This window comes from Macrobrachium rosenbergii, chromosome 13, assembly GCF_040412425.1.
Source record: "Macrobrachium rosenbergii isolate ZJJX-2024 chromosome 13, ASM4041242v1, whole genome shotgun sequence".
Taxonomy (NCBI): domain Eukaryota; kingdom Metazoa; phylum Arthropoda; class Malacostraca; order Decapoda; family Palaemonidae; genus Macrobrachium; species Macrobrachium rosenbergii.
Window position 1 is genome coordinate 22195528 of NC_089753.1, and position 23127 is coordinate 22218654.

A 23127-nucleotide genomic window follows, 5' to 3' on the forward strand; every position below is an offset into this window, starting at 1 on the left:
TTTCCACCATCATTGCCCCAATTTCTACTTTCCATTTAACCTCAAAATGTTAATCTGGCTCCCATTTACTCCCAAATTGCTCCACTTGCAAAAATTTCCCAAATTCTTCGTTGCTTTCTGTGGTTTGTAATCACTATGCACAATCGGTGCCAAATCATTTGCAAGCATGAACCAATCCACACTCCATTCATGGACCATTTTTCTATCCGACAATGTTAGGCCTTTGTCTGGTTTTCACCTCTATTACTCCATCTGGAAAGATGTTAAATAGTCCTGAAGGTTTGCCCAAAACTCACTTTTTCACCAAACCAGTTACTCACCCTACTATATGTTACAAAACTTGCTCTGTTCTCTTCACACTAACCTTTTATTGCTTTCAACAGCTTATCTTCCCTGTCATATCTCCTCACCACCCTCCACTTTGTCTCTCTATTGATTCTTTCATGAGCTAGGTCTATTTATGCCCCATATTGCTTATTCCTTTTACCTTCAAACTTCTCACACAAATGTTTCAAAAAAATAAAAAACTTGATCCACACATCCTCTTTCTTGCCTAAGCCCATATTGTCCTTCTTTTTTTTTTTATCAGTGCTTCTGTCGTCTATCTTAATTTCCCAATCAAAATTCTACTGTACACTTCCCCTGGTACACTAAGCAATGTTATGCCCCCATATAAGTAAAAAAGTTGAAGTGACCAAGTTACCTTCTTCACCTTTACTTTTATACCGTGGAATAATTTATCCCCTCCCCAATTCTTTCAGGGCATTTTCTTCATCAAGACAAACCTTAAAAATTCTTGCTGGTCACTCAGTTTCACTTCTACTATCATACTGCAGCATGTCTCATGTAAACCCATCAATTCTCGCTGTCTCTCCATTTTTAAACATTTTAACTATCCCCCTTGCATCCTTATCTGCCCCTTCCACAAGCATTCTCAGACTTAAAAAGTTAAATGTATTAAAAAAGTATGAAGATGATGAGACAGAAAGGTAAGTTTGGCTATCAAAATAAATTTTACTGAATTTACAAGGCATGATATGGATCTGCCTCTCTCTCTCTCTCTCTCCTATCTTCCATATTTTGACAGAATATGCCCAAATTACCTGCTTTATAATGGAATCAAACCCCAGGTTTTCTCACTAATGTGATCAACTAAGCAATTCACCCCTAACAGGGAAACAGGTCTCCAACTCCCATTAAGAAAAACTTGGAAAACTTTACTTAAGTAATCTCACCTCAGCTGATCTCAGAGCAAGAAATATGCATTGTTAAGTACACCACAATACCATCAACTGGGAAGCTAAGCCACTGAATGTAATGGAATATAGAATTTAGGCCAAAGGCCTAGCACTGGGACCTATGAGGTCATTCAGCGCTGAAACGGAAACTGACAGTAAAAAGGTTTGAAAGGTGTGACAGGAGGATAACCTTGCAGTTCCACTATGAGTCAATTGTTAGGAGAGGGTGTCTAGCAAGAAACAATAAAGAGAATATGAATGGAGGTCTTAAGTCACTGATACCAAACAGAATCACACCTTTATATCAAATTCTTAAAACTTTCATATGGGTCTAAGTTGTATTCATCACTGCCCAGTATTCAAGTTTCAAAAGGACAATGAAATTTAAAAGCTCTTAATCTAGAAGGCTGGCTTCTGAGAATTTACGCAACTGAATAAAGAGACAGTGATGAATCTCTTGGCAAAATTTCCTTGACGATATTTTTGTTGTTTGACGGAACACATACTTTTCTGATCTCTAACAAAGAAGTAACTGAAACTGTAAATATAATCACAGGGATTAAGCTGAGAAGAAAAAAACCATGATATCCTTTGAAATCTTGGCGTATACAGTATATGCATACTTGATTAGAAATGCAGGCACAATAATGGGAGGGGCAGTGGTACATATCCCTTTGCCCCTCTTATATCCATTATTGTCCTTGCTTTTGCTGTATCCCTTCACTTTCACCACCCCTTTATGCAGAAGCTGACACTTACATAGGACTACCTTGTTCTATGTCTAGGTCCCCATCTACTGCAATATATTTGAGCACCCTGACTTTTCCTCATGTTGTAGTACTTTCAGTATACATATTGTTAAGTGTTAATAAAAGATTTTATCTTATCTTCTCTTCCTTGATTTGCTTATTCTGTTAATAGCATTATTAATACTCATTTATTATTCTTTTTCCCTCAAATATGGTTGTTTTATAATTTATCACATATATAGAATAGAATATAAAATTAAGGCCAAAGGCCAAGCACCAGGACCTATGAGGTCATCCAGCACTGAAACTGAAACTGACATAAAAAAGGTTTGAAAGGTATTACAGGAGGAAAACCTCACAGTTGCACTATGAATCAAAATCAACTGTTAGGAAAGGAAGAAGAAAGAGCTTCTGAAAGTAAGTACAGTAATAAGGATGAAAGGGGTTGCAGCTGGGGGACAAAGGGACGCTTAAGTAATGTCTACAGTGCACTGCAAGAGGTACACTGATGGTGCTACCCCGGGTTGTACATAGTTCTAACACATATATATATATATATATATATATATATATATATATATATATATATATATATATATATATATATATATATATATATATATATATATATATATTTCTTTATTTATATAGTGATATTAATAATAAAGGATATCACTTTCTTTTACATAACTAACTGAAAACTTTTTCAGTATGAGTGAAATATTAAATATACACAAAGTTTCAGCATTTAATACATATATATAAAAGGCATCATGCAAATTCTTATTGGATGATCAACCAAGTAGACCAGCCTGATATTGTAGGATCCCAAAGTCAGTCTTTATTATCACACAGACACACATAAACCTTTGGTAGAAGTGGATCAGGTGGAGTGAATGGATTTTTGCGTTGACACACCATTACAGTAATGAGATACAATGAAGCCCAAAGAGCTTTTGAATGGGCAATGTCATATTTGCCTGGCTCTTACTCTAGTTCAGGGGTCAATAACCTCCACCCCGAGTGGGATTTCATTCCGGTCCACCAACTTGACACCTGGACACTAATTATCTAACAGCTGTTACCTAGATTAAGGCGTTGAGCGATCCTTATACTAAAATTTGACATCATGGCCCTCCACCAAGATGCTGCATAGTTGTCTGGCCCGCTCTCCCCAAAAAGGTGCTGATCACTGCTCTAGTTGACCAGTACAGTAATATTGTAAAGGACAAAAACAATTCACTCTCACAATACAAATCTTTATTCAAACAAATACATAACCTTTGCGAGAGTACTTGCACCTAAAATCATACAAACAAAACAACAAGAAAGATTTCAGAACAAATTTACATTTATATTCTTGCTGGTTAATTTCTACACACAAATGTTTCATCATCTTAAACTATGATCCTCCTAGATCACGGAATATAAAAAATAAAGTAAATGCTGCTTTTAAATAAATCTATAGCCAATCAACAGTATCTGTGTGCAACAAGTTAATATATATTACATAAAGGCAACAAAATTTATTTGCATAACAAATCATTTCCATCACAAATTATGCTGTAACTATAAATAATAAATAATAATAATAATAATAATAATAATAATAATAATAATAATATAATAATAATAATAATAAAGCGACTGTCTACTAAATTTTACACTTCAAATGTATTGATATTACAAAATGTACTTCTTTTAAAATCACACGCAAACCTTATTTATAGGAACTCTAAAACTACATCATGTACAATATTAAAATTTTATCGCAAGTTCTCTATCTATAACACTTTCACCTCAAGACTAATCAAATTAAGATACAAGACAACACCACTAATCCAATCTCTAGACTACTAAAGGCTGCTTTACACCATGTACATTTTAATAAAAGTCAGGTTCTAACACATCTCAAGCCAGTTGTGGCATGGAGTGTGGTCAAAGAAGAGTTGCCAAATATGTAATTCATGCTTGCATAATTTTACAATGTGTTGAGGTAGAGCAAGAACTTACATGGAAAAAACTGCCAAAACAGGCCAAAGTATGGTCATATTAACACTACATCAGGATTAGCTTGATTTAACACTGGTGAACTTCCTTTCCAGTACAAACTCAGACAACAAAAAGCAAAAGAATAAAATTCTTTTAACAGTAAAAGTAGAATTTATAATTGCATCACCATTTATGTTGAGTCACATATTCAACCCAGCTCGGAGTCTTAAAGATGAACGCAGTGTCTCTATCAGGTGACACCTATTACCACTTACTAATGCCCCTGTGAAGACACAGGCAATTTATTGAGGACAATCCTTACAATGATGAATGATTTGTGTTTACTTGGCATAAGAAAACAAAAGGTCATTGACACAAGCAAATAAATACTAATACACATACTGAGTATTTGACAAAATAAGTTATGCTTTTTTTTTTACTTGACCTTTTTAAATTTCATTTTTGCTCTAATTCAGTGACATTCAGTTGTGACTACACTCTTGAACTTCAAACTGCCATCTCAGAGGACTGACTTTCTACAGCTTTCCTGATGATAATCCAAAATTTCTTAAGAGATGAATGCAGTAACACAACACTATAAGACCTTTTTATATCTAAAATCTGGGATCATGAAATGTTTATAAATCAGACCCAAAGAATAATAAAACGATAATTACTGATGATAACTATTTGTAAGTAGCCATGTTTTCTCTATTAAACCACTGTAGTACGCAAGATGTAAAATGTTTACTTCAGGCCTTGAATTTGGAAAAGAATATATTTGATCCACAGACATTTTTTTCAAAAGCTAAAATATTTTTAACCTGTCCTTTTGTATAAGTCTACACTTATAAGAAATGCTGGAGCACACTTGGGCATTGGAAAAGTTAACCATATGAGGTTTCAACCAAAAAATCAGCTGCCTGCCCTACCCTTGATACATTTATGCTTCTAATTAAAGGTGAAATCTTTGGCTGACGACCTCACAAGATCTGTAGTTACTCATTATTGCATACAAAGGTGTTGCAGACATTGCAGACAAATGCCAATAAACCTAAGTTGTATGCAATCCGTTTGCATAAAAAACAAGCCTCGCAATCTACAAAACAAAAATAACGAAGTGTGTTCATTCAATAAGAAATAAATATACAATGTTTTTCTTGAACTATACAAACACTTAAATTAATCATGATACATACTCCAAGAATTAAATAAGTGGAGAATCTAAGGACAATTTTTTCAGACCACAATAATAAGAGCTGTAATTCGTGACAATATCCAGAACACAAAATATGGCTAACATGATATTTATTGCCTTACCGTTTTCAACAGCACAATTGTTGTCTGTTTTTATATCTGTTATGAACAAATATTAAAACTTTTGAAAGGTCACACAGATATGTTCTTGATAAACTTGTTACAAATGAGTGTTACTGATGAATAAATTTTCTCATGAAATGATTGCTTGACCAGGTTGAATTCACAGAGGAAGTTACACTTATGTATATAATCAATCAGTCTTTTGCTATTATACATAAATTCTTTGGTGAGAAAGATTCTGGTTGGTAACAAACTGATAAAAATACAATGTCTTATGAGCAAAGCTCAGGAATATTGAAAGAAAGTACTGTATATGCTGATTTAAAATAAAAACAATTGTCCATGGAAGGTTTTTATTTATACTACAGTGCTTTCAACGTTTGACTTAGTCTGCATTTCTTGATAAAAAAAATTGTCAAAATTCTCTAGTAGTTAAATGAATAAGCTTACCATACATAAAATAAAATAAAATTTCTTTTGTACAGTTGACTGTTTTTTAAAACAGTCCTACGAGCATTATTTGAGTAATAAATATCAAAACTGCTTTCAAATGAAAATAAAAACGTCAAAATAAAGTACTACCTAGTTTCCACTACATAAGCCACTCATACCAGTAGTAATGTTTGAAACTATGCTGTCCATACCTCCCAACTTTTACACTGCTTTCAAGGAAATTTTAACCTGCAATGACTTTTAGGCCTAAGATTACATTTCACTATGTTTCTTAATCAAATTCACATCTAGACCAGAATGTTTACGAAAAATATGCTTTTTCATTGTTATCTTCTGAATGGAGGAGTAAATGCAAAAGGGACAAGAGAAGGGCTTCTCTCCAGTGTGGGTTCTGATGTGGACGTTCAAATTTCCTCTCTGATCAAATGACGATGGACAATGTGGGCAAGAGAAAGGTTTCTCTCCAAAGTGAGTTCGAATGTGAACTTTCAGGTTTCCTCTGTGATCAAATGACAATGTACAATATGGACAAAAGAAAGGCTTTTCTCCAACACCACCAGTTCGAATGTGGAGATTTGGGTTTCCTCCGTGATCAAACGATGATGGCTGATGTGGGTAGGGAAAGGGTTTTTTCACTGGAGCTGCATGATGACCTGGGTCAAAGGTGCTGTGCGGTAAAGGCATTTGTTCATTATCGAAGGGGCTATCTGCTGTGTCCTGTTGCCCGACACGAGACACGAATTTTGTTGGATCTTGTTCTGTATTGAGAGAGTATTTTGCTGCATCCACCTGTGAAAAAAGGATGATATTATTAAGACAGTACTGTACAAATACAGCTACCAATTTGTATCATCTATTTACAATCCCTACCACACAGTGAAAAATGAATTATGAAAGGAACAAAAGTGTTTTTTAATCAAATAAAAATAGTGATGAATCTATGTGAAATCCCCTGTAATTCCTTAACTTTTGCCTCATTTTAAACAAAGCTAACATAACAATCAAGCTGATATTTAAGGATAAGAAGGAAATGGAAAATTAATTTTGTATGCAATATGTTTTGCAGTAAGTATACAATGCCACCGTAACCTAATGAATCTATCAATGAAAAAATATCCAATCTTTCTTAAGCAGCCATCACATACTTGTGGCTTTTCTTTTCCTTCCACTTTATCTGTACTGCCTTTTAAAATCCAAATACGAAACATATTTCTATATTACACTACCTACTTTTCAATCATCATGATTTCAGTTGAACAGTCCCCTTATTTTTTAGAAATACATTTTAATAAACAAAACACAAATGAAGACATTTGAAAATATCTACACTGGATAAGAAACAAATCTGGAAACCGAGTGCTGTATAGTTCTCGAACTTTAAAAACTTCTAAAAAAGATGCTATCTTACGATGGGTGATTTATTACTGGCTTTAAAGATCGTATATTAATTTCAACTAGTGATAAACTGTGCACTAGTATGAAGATATTTTTTTTAATTTGGCCAAGGAAACTATAAATTTTCCCAATTTTAGTAGATGGTAAAGGACACCTAATACCTCAGTATGTACACAAATGGTACTTAAAAAAATAAAAACAGGAGTTGCTAAAGACGAACTATGTTTATCTCTTTAAACTTTCAGAGCTCCTAAAATATAATAGAATTTTCTTTACAGTGAACTATTCCAGTAACAAGCCTCCCTCATCTACTCACCAAGACTTGACCAACAATAATTCTTCACCAAACAGCAGGCTGCTAAGTTCCAAGAATATAATGGCAGAACTACAGTCTCTTAATAACCTATACTGCAAATATTGCCCATGAGAGACCATGGCTGTTCTAGCAGCTGAGAGCTCTCTCATGCACTCAAGATCTCTCATACCAGACAAGCAGTTTGCCATACCAGCCCACCTCAACATCCTAACAGCAAGTCAAAACAGTTTTCCATCCAGATGCTACGAAGAGAAGCTCAAGAGGTAAACTTTCCTAGTTATCTTATAAATACAGTACTATGAGAATGGGATTATGGAATGGATACTGTATACCCAAGCACCTAAGGTTTACTCCTTACCCTTCACAAGCAACCGAAGATTGTCTGACCCTGACTCCATCCTTTAAGATTTGCCTTACAGTCACAGTCAAAGCAGTAAAAGACTTGCTTCATATAATTAGGGACATTTGTAATTCACATGGATGAGAGAGAGAGAGAGAGAGAGAGAGAGAGAGAGAGAGAGAGAGAGAGAGAGAGAGAGAGAGAGAGAGAGAGAGAGAGAGAGAGAGAGAGAAATGTTTAACAATGGTTATCGACAACTCATCTACTGATTAAACTATTTTCGATCCACCAGCCACAGAGCCAGCATCTATTACAATAATCTTCAATTGTCTTTTTCCCTGCCAGGATTGACATTACATATCTACTGTACATAGCAGTGGACATTTTCTTACCTCTACTTTTCAGACTGCTTACGGAAAATCTTAGACATCAAGAATTACTGTGCTATTATTTACAGACTTCAATGTATGCATACACAAGAAGAAAAATAAAAATCCTATATATAAAGTACTATATGCTTTAAAACCAAAATTGTCTTGCATTTGACTACATTGTGATTGTTTCAAAATACTGTAGTTCAATCTTTTAACAAATGCTTTTTCTCTTGCCCTTTTTGAAATAATATTTTGTGAGTGGTACTCTTATGTGGATTACAAAATGAATTTCTGTGAGTTTCAGAGGGATAATTCTTTTACTGGTAACAAAAGTTTTCTAGAAAGCATCCAAACATTTTTTAGTCAGTGATTCAAGTAATAAATGGAAACTCTTGGAATGCTACAGAATTAACATGCCTAATTAATATAAGGACTTTGACATCTGACTCAAATTTATAGAGATTCTCAAGTTACAAAAGATATGAACACAGTTTTATAAATTGAATACCTGCATACATAAAATCAAATATTCCTCCAAGTCTTGCAATACACTAAAACTCAATCTAACCCAGTAAGAATCAAATATATAAAAAGTCAGAGAATGGCTCCAAAATTCAATTCAAGTTTCCTCAACTTTTTAGACATAAATGAAATCTGATATACTTACCTAATACTTAAGTTCTTTTTCCTTCAAATTATGGCAACATGCTCTGTGTTCAAAACACTTCATTGTTATTCTCAAACAATACTCCCATGAGCAGACCTTTTTGTGTTTGAAAGGGTTATAAAGTTTCACAGAGAAGTAAGAGGAAGTGGTATACAAAATTAAAAAATCTTGTAAATTTCTGTTTTAAAGTTCTAAAAACAAAAAAATTTACATCTTTACCCAAAAACCAGAAAAAGCCAATTTATATTACGAACCTGCAAATCAAGCACAGCACTTCTCTATGGAAAAGGAGTAAGTATTTTATTCTTTATTTCTTTAATCACTTACAGGCAGTCCCTGGTTATCGGCGGGGTTCTGTTCCCGACAGCATGATGATAACCGAAAATCGCTGACAACTGAAAATTGGCGATCATAGCCCTGACCCTAGGTTATTGGCATTGATAACCAGGAACCAGCACCGCCAATAACCATGGATCAGCCCCGATAACCGGAGATCGGCCCCGATAAACAGGAATCGGTGTCGAAAATTCAGTTATCGTCGTCACTAGGCAAGTGCTGTAAAACCGGATTGCCGATAACTGAGGCCGCTGATACCCAAGGACTGCCTGTACTTCCATACCACAAGTAAGGTACAGGCAGTTCCCAGTTATCGGCAGGGGTTCTGTTCCCGATGCCGTGATGATAACTGAAAATCACTAATATAACCAAATACAGTACTGACAAATATTGGTGCCGAAAATTCAGTTACCGATGTAGCTAGACAAGCGCCATAAAACCGAATCGCTGATAACCGGGGACTGTCTGTACTTACTGATATATGACAGCAAATACAGTATTTACTTATCACAAATTTGTTGAGGAGACAGGACCATTTTCTGTCAGAAAGATACCAAGTTGTTAAATAAATGTCAAATCAAATGTCATATTCCTTATACAACAAAGGGAGTTTATGATCTTTTTTCAAAAACATTGTAACATTCCAAGTGATTACTGTCCACATTTGTCTTCAAGAAAACCTCAATATTGTAATGTTCAGCCTCTACTGTATTTACCTGCCAACTCATTAACAATGTACCTGAATTTAAACAGTTTGAAAAATGACAAATTTTTTAAGTAATTTGTATTTTTCCTAACATACAAACCCTCGGTCTTTACATAAGGGAGACTTACTTTTGGAGGGAAGATTCTGAGTAAATCTCTAAACTATCTGGTAGCTTGACTCACCTGGGTACTCTCTTCCTGGTCATGGAAGAACAAAGGAAGAAGACCACACCTCTGATCTATTGAACAAGAGAGATGTTCAACTGTCAGAATTCTGGGCATTTCGAATTAAAAGAATGTAATACCCATAGTGTCTGAGACAATAAAGCTATGAATAACCAACTGGTTTGCTCATAGTCAGTCCCTCTCTCCCCTTGCTAGAGAGAAGGAAGGATTTCCATCTACTAATCCAATTGGAGCTAGATTATAGATAGTATGCTCAGTCATCTAGAACATCTTCATGCACGCCCATCCAGCGAGTGACGGCTCGTTCACTGTTCCTCTGCCCAGTGGAAGAGGAAGAAAGACAGGAGAAAGGGAGGGGGCCAGTCCCACACACACACCTTCTCCTTGCAGCCGTATACCTTAGGTGGGATGCAACCTGTCCCTCAAGAGCTGGGTGAACTACATGACTTGTTGAGCATCCACCATGGGATCCAAGGAAAAGGAATCCAAGGACCTATGGGCAACATCCCCTGGTAAAAAGAGATGAATGTGGTCAGCATGATTACATTCCATCCTAGTACTTAACTGACAGGTTCTTCCTGAATGAGATGGACAGACTGATGCTCCTGGCCTCAAAAGATCTGGCCCAAAACGTACTGTCTCCTCCAGGAAGTTGCGGGGTTCAGTCGCTGTATCATCTTACTAGTCAGAGAAATGACAATTTTGACAAAGTTTCTCTGCCAACTCGAAGCTAACGAACGTGTTGTTGGCATTAGGCTGAAAGTCTAGTCTTTACGGAGGCAACATAGACGTCATACTGCATTGGAACCACAGGACTACGAAAGTGGTATGATCCATCTCATTGATCACCTACGTAACATGCAAAATGGTGAAAGGCATAAACTTCCAGATGTAAATGGATACCAAAGATGTCTTGCTTTGTTCAGGGATGCGAGAAGGCAGAGCAGGACAGCACCAACTTCAAAAGTCGAGAAAAGAAGGACTGTGATCAAGCTTGTCCAGAGGTTGAATAAATTTCCGGTTCTAATACACATGGCTAAATACAGTGCTTTAAAATACTGAACTTCAAGTTATTTGGTTAAAAATGTTTGCATTTTATGGATCTTGTGATTACAGTGGAATATGAACCACCTACCATGTACATTATACATACTGTAATATTTGCGTAAAAGATAAATTCATAGTTATTTGCAATATACATACTTTCTTTTCAGTGTCTATTATAACAATACTGTAGGTACAATGGACATATGTGAGTATTAGAACAGATTAGCTATTTGCAAGAATAACAGAGTATTATGTCCTCTTAAAGATTTCTATGCAAAACAAAGAAACTGTTTTCATTAATCTATAGTTTTTGTCCCAACACATCATGATTACAATAAATAAATAAAATACAAAACGCTATACACCACAAATGTTTTCAAGTGAATAGTACACTGCTGTACTTCAGTTACGGTATATGTGGCTATAACTGAATATACACAACACGTAAATACTGATTACTGTAGTGTATTTATGAAATCTGTACAATTGCTACTCAGTTCACTCAAGGCAGAATCACAAAAATCATCAGTCCATCAGAAATTAAAATAGTAAATACTAATTCAATTATAATACCAATTCATCCACAATAAAAAAAAAATTAAATATAAACATAAACAACTAATCTAGTCTATTTCATCTCATTTGAAAAGTCAGCAACAGGACTCACATTCTGCACACCTTCCAGAGCTGAGCTGCTGTCTAATTCCCATTCTTGAGATGCTTGATCATGTGGCACTGGAGGGAACACTTCTGGGTGGCACGGTAAGAACACTTGGGGCAAGCAAACGGCTTTTCTCCTGTGTGAGTCCTCAAATGTGTCTTCAGATTTCCTTTCTGAGAGAAATTAGCTGGGCAGAACTGGCAAGAGTATGGTTTCTCTCCTGTGTGCACAAGCAGGTGTTTTGTCAAGTTCACTTTTATCCAGGATGAGTAGGAGCAATATGTGCACTGGTACTGCTTGGCTTTGTTGGGGCTTTCAATTCTTTCCACGAGACTCTTCTTTGGATGTCCTGCCTGCAAGGAAAAACTATATTTAAATTCAATCCTCACGAGAAATATGAGAAAAATGTTAAAGTTACCTGAAGCTTGTACAAAAGTGCAACCATATAATTAAATCAATATTTTACATACAAATTAATTAATTACTAAAAAAGTTACAAGAAACTTACCACGTTAAGAAATTAAGAAGTTCACTTCATTCTGTGTGCTACTATTTTTAGTCTAAAAATGAATACAAAAATATGTATAAATTTCACATAGCGCAATTAAGATTACTTTAGAAGAATCACTGAAAGTGATATTACCATGTACACAGTAACTAGGAAGTGGCTAACCAACCACGATACCCTGTTAACAGTGATGTTTCACACATCACAAAACGTGAGTGCAGCAGTACTAAATTACGCTGAGTCTCATCAGCAGTAATCTTAAAACAACTTTCGCAAAATATAATACAAGTACAGGAGCCACAATACACAGCATATACCCCAAATATTATCCACCTCAGGTCCCTAGTTAGCCAAGAAAGATGAGGATTGACTGATCTGATACTAGAAATTAATATCACAACTAAGGTCACGACATCAGAAAATCCCTCTTTACTAAAATGATTAGCTTGGATTTAAAATAAGTCAAAATAAAAGAAAACTGAAATAACGTAATCTCTATCATACAGTTCATAAGGGAGGATATGTAACTCTATACACTAACAATACTTTTTTCCTTAAACTTTTTTCCCTAAAACGCTTATACACTGTTACGCACTGTTAAAAAAATTACTGTAAGCGTAACCTTGGATTGAAAAATTTCCGCTATAATGAAAAACAACAGTTCCAACTTAGTAGAACAGACCATGTCCAAAAAAATCACTACTACAAAAGGCACAAGTAATGCAAAGGAAATGATCGGGCTAAAGATGTCCCAATCCAGTTGTGGTAGCTGGTGAATAGTGAGACAGTAAGATTCTCCCAACTGATACTCTGGAAGTCTTTGTAATGACTGTATAATAACCCAAACAATCTTAACTGCAAGACAGTAAAAGATCTCTTAAAATGATGAGACACTATTACGGATCATTTCTGATCAAAAGCCATTAATAAACTACTGATGGTGATGAAGGGCCTGATCACATACAACTTATGTAATCCATACTTTCTAAAGAGCTAAAACATGTATTCCTCATTCAAATACTCTACATTTACTATGAGCAGCAAAAATAACTACAGTATATACTGTAATACAATTAAAAGGACAGCATGCTTACAAACGAGCCTGGCAGCATTCATATTTACAATCTTAGTCCCAGTTTAATCACTTAAAACTTTCTTCACCACTACCTTTATCTACAGAACTGATGGGTACTGATACTTCCATTACCTTCTATGATTTATTCAAGTATAAGTACATCATAACTTTACTACAACACTTCTCATGTCACACTAACCTTCATATAAAATAACTTCTGATGACACAACACAAAAATAATTTAAAATACTACACACATAAAAATATATGGAGTCATTCACAATGGCACTTAAACTTAGTATCATTTTCTATATAGCAGAGCAATGTCAAGACTAAGCCAATATATTCTCACAGGCTTTCAATCTAAAACCAACCTCAGAACTCTCCATTTATAGTTATCTCATATGGAAATGTAAGACACACTATCTGACCATTACCTACTCATCCACAAAAAATTATGCACCAGTATTTTTGAGGTGCAACAGAAGTAAAAGTCTGACGTTAGTTTTATTAAAACACTGATATTCCAAAGCACCATGATAAAATTCTTTTATTCAAATGTGCTGATCTTCAAATACACTTAATTACATTAAACAACCCACCAAATTAATGATCGCACATCATCTTGATGCATCACAAAGCTGCAAATAAATTCTTCATGAAGCACTGAAGGAATGTTAAATACTGACTTCAGTTCCTATGCGGACTACAACTGCTTTCTTTTGTGTCACTGAAATGCCAACTCCTTAACGCCATGCACCAATGATGGGTTGTTTACTTATACTGTACCTATTTATAAACTGCATGTAGCTATTTGTTAATCTACCCATGTTTGTTATTTATTTTCTATATATTTTCTCATCTTTTATGCACTGAATTCCATTCTGCAGTCACTTATAAGTCAATGGGTCATGGTAGCTGAGCAATTTCACACACACTTCCCATCCCTAGTGACCTAAAGTTTTGTGACTCATTCAGGTCCTGATGAATTTTCACTGGCAAGTGACTATACTATCTTTGAGCTAGGTAGTAGAGGTCTGGGTGAGCCAGTAAGTCTGCCTGGTGAGTCCCCAGCAGCCATCTGCCTGGTTCCACCAGGTCTTAACTTGAATGGAGATGGACGTGGGTACTGATTGCATGTGTTTTATATTCAGTCTCTACATTTTGCAACAGTGCAATGATCTATCCCTCAACCTTAACTTTTTCCATATGAATATTTATTAATATAATAAAATAATAATAATAATAATAACAATGATGATGATGATAATAACAATAATAATAAAAACAACAATAATAATAATACAGTAATAATAATCTTAGCATCTTTGAACAATGAACAAATATAAAAATGAGTATCACATTTGCCTGAGAGTGATTTCAGAAAGGAACAGCATGGTATCCTTTGAGCTGACAAGTTGGGTTGTGTTTTCACTCTTATGAAGTGTACCTAGATTGAGTTTCAGTAAAATAGAACCCATATTTGGTGAGCATGTGGATGCAATTTGAATTGAAAAAGATGGTTGGTTTCTTATGTGGCACTCAAGACTTTGAGCTTTTTCATAGTCAGTTAGACTGTGCTTTGAAAACCGATTATCTTCAAAACTCCAAGAGCATTTCTGAACAAGGTTCTTCAAAGTACATCCAATACCGCGTACAATGAAAATTACCATGTTTGGACATAGTACTTCTTTCTGTGACAAAAAAGTTCTAAAATTTTCCTCTATCCTATCTGGGATAGCAGAAAAATAAAATATTCAAAAGAATGAGAACAAACATTTTGTCAGCTGCAACAGACTATCCAGGGTATAACTAAACCCACAATCAAAAGATCTAAAGAACCAGGGAAAAGTGTTATAGCTGTGCTGTGCTTACTAATTCTGATCACAAGGTAAGGTCACTAAGCTAAAGATTTATACCTTACAGAGGAATTACGCATCTCTTGGTGGAAATTATACCTAACTAGTGCTCTGTACAATAACTACTGCAATATCTGCAATGCTCTACACATTACACACGCATGAAAAATTAATTAACAGTAATACGGACGGGATACCTAACAAATGATTAGAGTAAGGTTAATGACCCTTTTCATTAGTTAACTCTGGTTTATACTTTTGCTGTTAATATCCTGATTTTAATTTCTTCACCTGATCTTTTTTGTCTAAAAAAATTAAAGTTTTTTTACCTTAATAAAAAAAGTCACAGTCAGGATTTTAAATCTGAACTAATCAAACCCTACTAAGAATCTCCCTAGAAAGAAGGTTCATTCTTTTAATTTACTTCCACCTATAATATTCCACGCACACCACTTAAATATTCACACCATTACGCAAGTACTGTACAAATCTATGGTCAAGAGTCTATGCCATTCACAATATATTAGCCACAACAGGGTAAACTCAAAAAAGCTTACAATTCTTGATACAGAAACACACTTTCACAACACCATAATATACAATTCCAGTAAATCCATGTATAACTTCACTACTAACAAAATTCTGCAAAATAAAAATCCTAAAAGGTATCTCAAGACATACAAAATTTAAAAACAAGTTCCTGCTATAAAAAAATATACTAGACCTCATTGCAAAAAAATACTGTCTACTTTCTTTACAGACTTTATATTCAGTTGCCCTCCTTTTCTTTTCTGTTGTGGGTCATCATATGCCTCTCCAGGGAAATCTTCTGAGTTGCACGATGAGGACACATGGGACAGGCAAAGGGTTTCTCCCCAGTGTGTATTCGAATATGAACTTTAAGATTCCCATTCTTAGCAAACGCTGCAGGACAATATGGACACCTGTACGGTTTCTCACCAGTGTGGGTCTTCAAATGAGATGTAAAGTTGCTCCTGTTTGCAAATGATGCTGAGCAGAGAGGACAAATGTGGGATTTTTTCTCTCTGTGTCGAAGCATGTGATTCATGTAGTTAGTCTCTGAGGATGTAGTGAAAGGACATAACATGCACTTACGGCCTTTCTGGCTGAAGACGCCCTCTTGAAAAACAACGTCTTGAGAATTTCTTGCACCAACCTGTGAGGAGGTAGAACTGCTTTCAGTCAACATTGTTGTAGTAGTGTACAAGCAACAGTCAAACGCTGAATTCTTTTGTTCTCAATCAACCTCTTAAAAGAATAAACTCACTAATTATCTACTGAGAAAACTGACTACAGTACTTCCATTACACCGAGGCCAAGCACAAAGCAAGAAGGATCAACAAAGAACAGAATAAATACTGAATGCTCTTCCACAGATTGAGTGGAATTACATAGACAAAAAGATTGTTGATATTCCAAGACACTCTGCAGAGAATACGAAAGTAACCTCATTTTGCCAAGAACTAAATGTATATAATGTAGAACATGAAGGAAAATGCAAAAATATTTGCTCCCCATACATGTTTTTCATTGACTTACTTAAGAGGTTTTCTGGGATGCCACACTTGTATATTGTACGTATGCACACACACATGTATGTATACACTATACACATTATGTGTATGTAAATACACATGCATTTTCTGTAAAGAAATTCCCATAAATTGGGAAAATAACTTACGACTAAGATCTTGGAAAAACTCTAGAATTCCCACCTTTCTTAGTTTGTTAGAAGTTCCTTCAATATTTTCTCTTTTTCTCTGCCAAACTTCATTACACAGGTAATTATTTTCAAGGGTGCTATGAAACCACAAGCTTAGTTGTTATCCATTTTATTCAGAATACAGTAACCACTCGTAACTATAAATAGTAATGTACAAACATTAAAAATATTCCATGTTGGAAAAGAAATACTGTAATACAATTTTCACTGAAAATATACAACCTTTCCACATATGCAAACATACACACACACACACACACACTTTGGTTTCACAGAAATCTTAAGATAATTAAAAATCCTGAAAGACTATGGCAATAGAGCAGTATCGCCATTTCAAAATAAGGGGAAAGAAATGGCAAAATATTAAACACAAAAAAAAAAAAATTGGTGTACCTCCTGTACTAAAGGGGAGTTTTACTCCTGCATTAATATTACAGGTACTCAGAACACATATAACACGACCACAACAGCAATAACCCTCTGGACAAATGAATACGATTCATAATTTTTGATGATTATGTATGATGTGACTTTCCAAATAATGCTTACGAGCCCCGCGATAATCACATTCGGGGCACTTGAAAGGCTTTTCTCCCGTGTGCAACTTTTCATGCGCTTTCATGTTCCGTTTCAGAGAAAAGGTGGCTGGACACAGAGAACACTGATAAGGTTTTTCTCCCCCATAAGCCTTTTCCAATCCAAACAGGAAAGATGGACGAAATGGTGCTTTATAGTTGGTGGTTAAATTTCCTGTCCTCTCTTCCTTCTGAGGGATGCTCATGCCCATCATCTGTAGGGGAAGGGTAATCAATATTAGAATCGTCTCACTAAAATGCCTTCAGAAAAGTTACAGCAGCTGCTTAAAATCACTAAAATGTTACAAGTCATTTCCACCTGTTATCACACATTAGCAAGTCCCATTCCTTGATTTTCAGATGGCCATTTTTTCCACTATACTTCTGATACCCAAATAAAAAAAAATTATTCAAAGCACCCATCATTAACTAAACCATGTCACCAGTCAACGAGAATCAATGATGCCCATCTAACTTGATCCATGAACCCTACATGTTTCCGAAGTTTTGTGCAAGGCTACGACCATTATTTTCATCATTCTTCACAGCTACCATGAACACATGTTACATGTCTGTGATAAAAGTAGAATAAAATAGTAATACCATTCCAAATGAGTGAATATAGTCTTGAACAACACGCAAAATATCGGGTTGAGATTTAAAGATGGTTACTTTCAAAACCAAACAAGTCCAAACAGTTCACTGTAATCTTTCATGAACAAGTAGTCATGAAAAGGTTCTAAAAAGATATCCACTTGTGTATGCATTGCTGTATGATACATTAGAAAACCAATGAACAACACCCACAGTGCTGTTATTAAATAATTTAATTTCACAATTCACAGGAAAACATAATCAATCAAAATTGTTCTTCATCAACAGCTTCTGCCAACCACAAAAACAGGTTTAACGATTTCTCTTCTGGAAAAGCTTGTGTTTATAATTGTCTATAATAATTTCTATAATCTTATAACACACAGAACTTCAACTGATACATTATCACCTATCAGAGAAGATAAAAGCAGAAAGGCTTGTGACTACGACTGTAAAGGTGTATCCATACTTAAACAGAGAGGAAAGGGGTCATTCCCTGATGATAAAGATCAAGTGTGACTTGTCAAATATGAATATACAGGGTTATACGGTGTTTAGATTTTGAGAACAATGAACTGGAATACAACTCTTTATGTTCTCAGCTTAACTGAGGCCTGTACCAGCACAGCCTCTTGCCCATACCAGCACCCATAAGTAAAACTATATATATTTTCCTGGGAATCCTCTGCGATGCTAACCCAAAACTTCACGTATCCCATTGTGATGACAGTAGTAAGAGCAATACTGCACACATCCATTACTGTGCTTGATTTCCTAACAAGCACATCATTGTTTTCATAGGTACAGTATTCTGAACACTAAATCATACATTCACTAATTGGAAATACTGTGATTGCTTCTGGTGTGAATATACACTTGCTTGCTTTAGTGTAAATAAGCATTAAGTTTCCAACTACAAGCCTAAGTTCTAACAATACTTCCGCAATTTCATTAAGGGCAAGGGTTGGAGGAGGGACAATATACTGAACTGTGGTTTGCATACTGAATATAAAACTGTATTGCAAAGTCTTCAATAATGTTGCAATAAAAGATAACCCTTGTCAGCATGTTAATGCAGTGCCAGTATATGCCAACTTCAGCACTAGAAGTAAAGAAAACAGTCACTGTCTCTATTACTTCTTTACTGCTAAGGGATGCTTAAAATTCTCCTACCAATAAATATTAGGTGATGAATCCTATTTGAATGTTTCAACTATAAAGAAGACATTAAAGGCCTTAACAATCTAACAATTATGTTAATCTGAAAAGTCTTTGGCATGATTCACAATTGTAGTTACAAAAGGAATTCACTACTTATGTTTGACAACATCAACATCCTATGAGAGATGTTCTCCAATGGTCTTGTAACACCTGCAACCTATGAGAGATGCTCTTCAACTCTATAACGGTTAAGAGCCTCTGCATCCAGAGGTTACCATAGTCCTGATGAAAGGGTCATCAGCTGGTCCTTTACCAATACATTCTTGAACGTGTGTGTAATATTTCCATGTCATGGTGTCTTCAAACTCACCTCTACAGTACCACCTTTACACAATATCACCACAGTATTTTCAACTACTTTTCAAGTAACTACAATCTTGTGTGAGTTTTCTTAACAAAAATCTACATGTTCCTTGCTAAAACATGGTAACCATAGCCTGCAATGTTCAACTGTTGTTTTACTAACCACTGATTCCCATTTCTGGTTATCCCACTCCTGATTATGTATAACGCTACCTGGAGGATCATTACCTAACTCAACTGAGTACTTACATGAGCGTTCCAGACAATTTCTGAGCTAATTTCTAATTAATGTCAGAACCTGTTAGTCATCTGTAGTAATATTATCTAGTGGTGATCTTGCATAGTTGTCACCTGGCACAGACAGCACTTGCTACTACATCATCTGAGAAACAAGCTGGTTAACTAGTAACCCATAATAAAACATGAAGACTAATGTAAACATACATCAAAACTTGACTTTCAAACTGGAACTGGTATCTAAACATCCTATTTCATGTAGGGAAAAGGAACACAATAAAGCTTACAGTAAAATACTTACAGAGGAATCTGATAATTTCAATGGCAAAAAAAAAAAAATCATATACAGTAATAACCTACAGTACTCCATTCACGGTGATAGTTGAATCACACTGGGTTTGAATAAACCAAGAATCAGCTTATATGTAGACCTCTAGGAATATCATCACAACGGTATTAAGGGTCTTTACACATGCTTTTTATTGTACAATACTTACGCAGTACATGTAAAAGGGCAACACACAGGATTTTTTCTTGTACTGCATAGGCGAAGGCCAATTCTTCCCATGAAACAAGATTTCTCATTCTACGAAAAAATATTACTACAGATATGCATATATCAATGATACCCAGAGGCCTTTTTACAACTCTATAGTATCTAACAGTATCCTTTATCAAGAACCAATGTAGAGTACAGGCAGTCCCCGGTTATCGGTGGGGTTCCATTACTGAGGGTGTGATGATAACCGAAAATCGCCGCTAACCGAAAATCGGCGATTTTTGGAGCTTTTTCGGCGATTTTCGGGGCTTATCGCTCCGAAAACTGCCGATTTTCGGTTATCGGCGCCTCTGTTAGGTATGTATTGGTGCCAATACCCAAACATTGGCGCTGATAAGTGGAAATTGGCGATTTTCGGCGCCGAAATTTGCCGATTTTCGTCACTAGACAAGCCCCATAAAACCGGATCACCGAAAATCGCTGCTAACTGAAAATCGGCGATTTCTGGAGCTTTTTTGCCGATTTTCGGTGCTGATAAGTGGAAATCGGCAATTTTTGGCGCCAAAAATTGCCGATTTTCGTCACTAGACAAGCGCCAAAAAACCGGATCGCTGTTAACCAAGCCTGCCGTTAACCGGAGACTGCCTGTAACTAACTTACAAACAATTCAATATACACATGGCCATCCGGAACATAACTCGTTTGTAAGTAGGGTGGCATCTCTACACAGTATCTAGATGGGTTTTCCCAATTTTATAACAACAATGAAGTGGTTGGAAATGTATTTACTGCCATCACATCAATACCAAAATAAATTCTTCTATTGGGTGTACAAAAAGCTTTAAAAATTATTGAAACAACAATGAACAAGGTCATTAACATAAATTTTTTACAATGTCCTGACAGGATGTCTTTCCTTAGTTATAATCATTTCCTAACAACAAGACATCAAATGTTCGATCTTTTTGCTCCGTGTGTTTGTGTGCTGAAAATATTCTAGTTCTGCGTTATGACTGTCATCTTAGCTACAAGACCTAGCACATTAAAAATAATGTACTCTTCACATATTTCTGACAAAAATAAAAAAAACATTTGAATGGTTGCATTTCTTGTACAGGTATGTATTCATTCAAATACACCCAATGAACTACAAACAGCTGTCATCCAGAAGCAGTGGCCAATGCTGTAAAAAAGAACTTGGTTTCCATACTCAATCCTTCTAATAATCTCTTATCTAGTTGAAATGTACAACTACAAATTATGAATCTTTGAGGAACTTATCCAAAAATGAAAGGGAGCTAAGAGTATGAGTCAATAATATTCTAGAATTTGGGTCAAAAGTACATGAATATAATGTAGTTAAAAACTACTTTCATGCTGTTTGCAATTCCTATCCAATGCATTGTGAGGACTAGTAAAAATTTCATAATGATCTAAAACATTTAATTAGAGGAAAAGAATGGCAAAATGCATATGATGATGTTAAATATATTTATTGGAACTGTTTACATCATATTTGAAACATTGTAAAAACAGCATCACCTTACGATGACCTAAGAACAACTTCACAACTCATGATAAAATATTAACAAAATCAACCTCTTATAAATATTTGTAGTGTCATAAAACAATCCACATGAGTTGTTTCGGAGGTCTATGGAAACATTAACTACAGTATGTGGAAAAAAAAATGTACAGACACTGTCTTATCACAAGCATTATTAAGGCATGCAAAATTCTCCGAAGTGGATATTCTGTATAACATAACTCTTAATCTATATGGAATAAAAAAAAATACTGAACAAAGTTAAAATAGAGCTGCTTATACTTAGCAAGTAATTATGGAATCACATACACTTGATGAAAGTGAGAACAAATTCAGTAATCAAAAACAGTACGTACTGTATTCATTTCCTCTCTTCCCAAGTCAACAATACAATAAACCCACTAAACCTGCTTAGAATAAATGTATGGTCTCATTACCATAATTTATACTTAGTCACACTACTGAAGTTCTAGGTCAACTGATACTGGCAGCAAAAAGCACTAAACATAGAGCATTTACTTCTAAAAACAGGCAAAGTATAGCATCAAAATAACTGTTTATTCTAGGGATGACTGCAGATTTCTGAAAAACACTTGACAGTAGTACATGAATCACAAGGCAAGATGAGGTCCTAATATTGTTTTTTTCTTGAACATATTCCAGAATACAAGTCCCATGCTAGACTTCTGGAAAATTATGCTGTCTGTGAATTTAACCAAATTACTGCAGTGGGGACTTCTGGAAAATTATGCTGTCTGTGAATTTAACCAAATTACTGCAGTGGGGACTTCTGGAAAATTATGCTGTCTGTGAATTTAACCAAATTACTGCAGTGGGGACTTCTGGAAAAATTATGCTGTCTATGAATTTAACCAAATTACTGCAGTGGGGACTTCTGGAAAATTATGCTGTCTGAATTTAACAAAATTTAGTGGGGACTTCTGGAAAATTATGCCAAATCACTGCAGTGGCACCTCACCTTAGCAGATGTCATTATTAACAAACCAGACCAAGTCTGATAACGATGAAAAATATTTTGTTTTTACCCAAGAAATCTGGTAAGTACACCAGGATTATTGGATGATAGACCGAGCAAGCCACTTGGACGAACTCTAATCTTTAATGGATAACCTCTCTACGTACACTTGAGGTATCAGATGATGAAAGAAACAAATGCACACACACAC

The 23127-nt window shown here is 35.3% G+C and overlaps 1 protein-coding gene across 21 annotated transcripts in view; it reads right to left on the reverse strand.

The window, feature by feature from the left end:
• Positions 1-23127, reverse strand: part of LOC136844997 (zinc finger and BTB domain-containing protein 14-like) — a 152983-nt gene that overhangs the window by 31305 nt on the left and 98551 nt on the right. Inside the window, exons 6-7 of one of the 21 annotated variants that reach the window (XM_067114590.1) lie at positions 11786-12132; positions 4819-6541 (exon numbers count right to left, since the gene is read on the reverse strand). The exons of 14 other annotated variants lie outside the window; for them this stretch is intronic. In XM_067114590.1, the coding sequence (XP_066970691.1) occupies positions 11818-12132 (315 nt within the window). In that variant the 3' untranslated portion in view covers positions 4819-6541; positions 11786-11817. Of the gene's footprint in view, positions 1-4818; positions 6542-11785; positions 12133-15898; positions 16399-17058; positions 17756-23127 lie in introns of those variants that run through there. 6 more of the 21 variants (XM_067114571.1, XM_067114559.1, XM_067114555.1 and 3 more) reach the window with 6 other exon arrangements.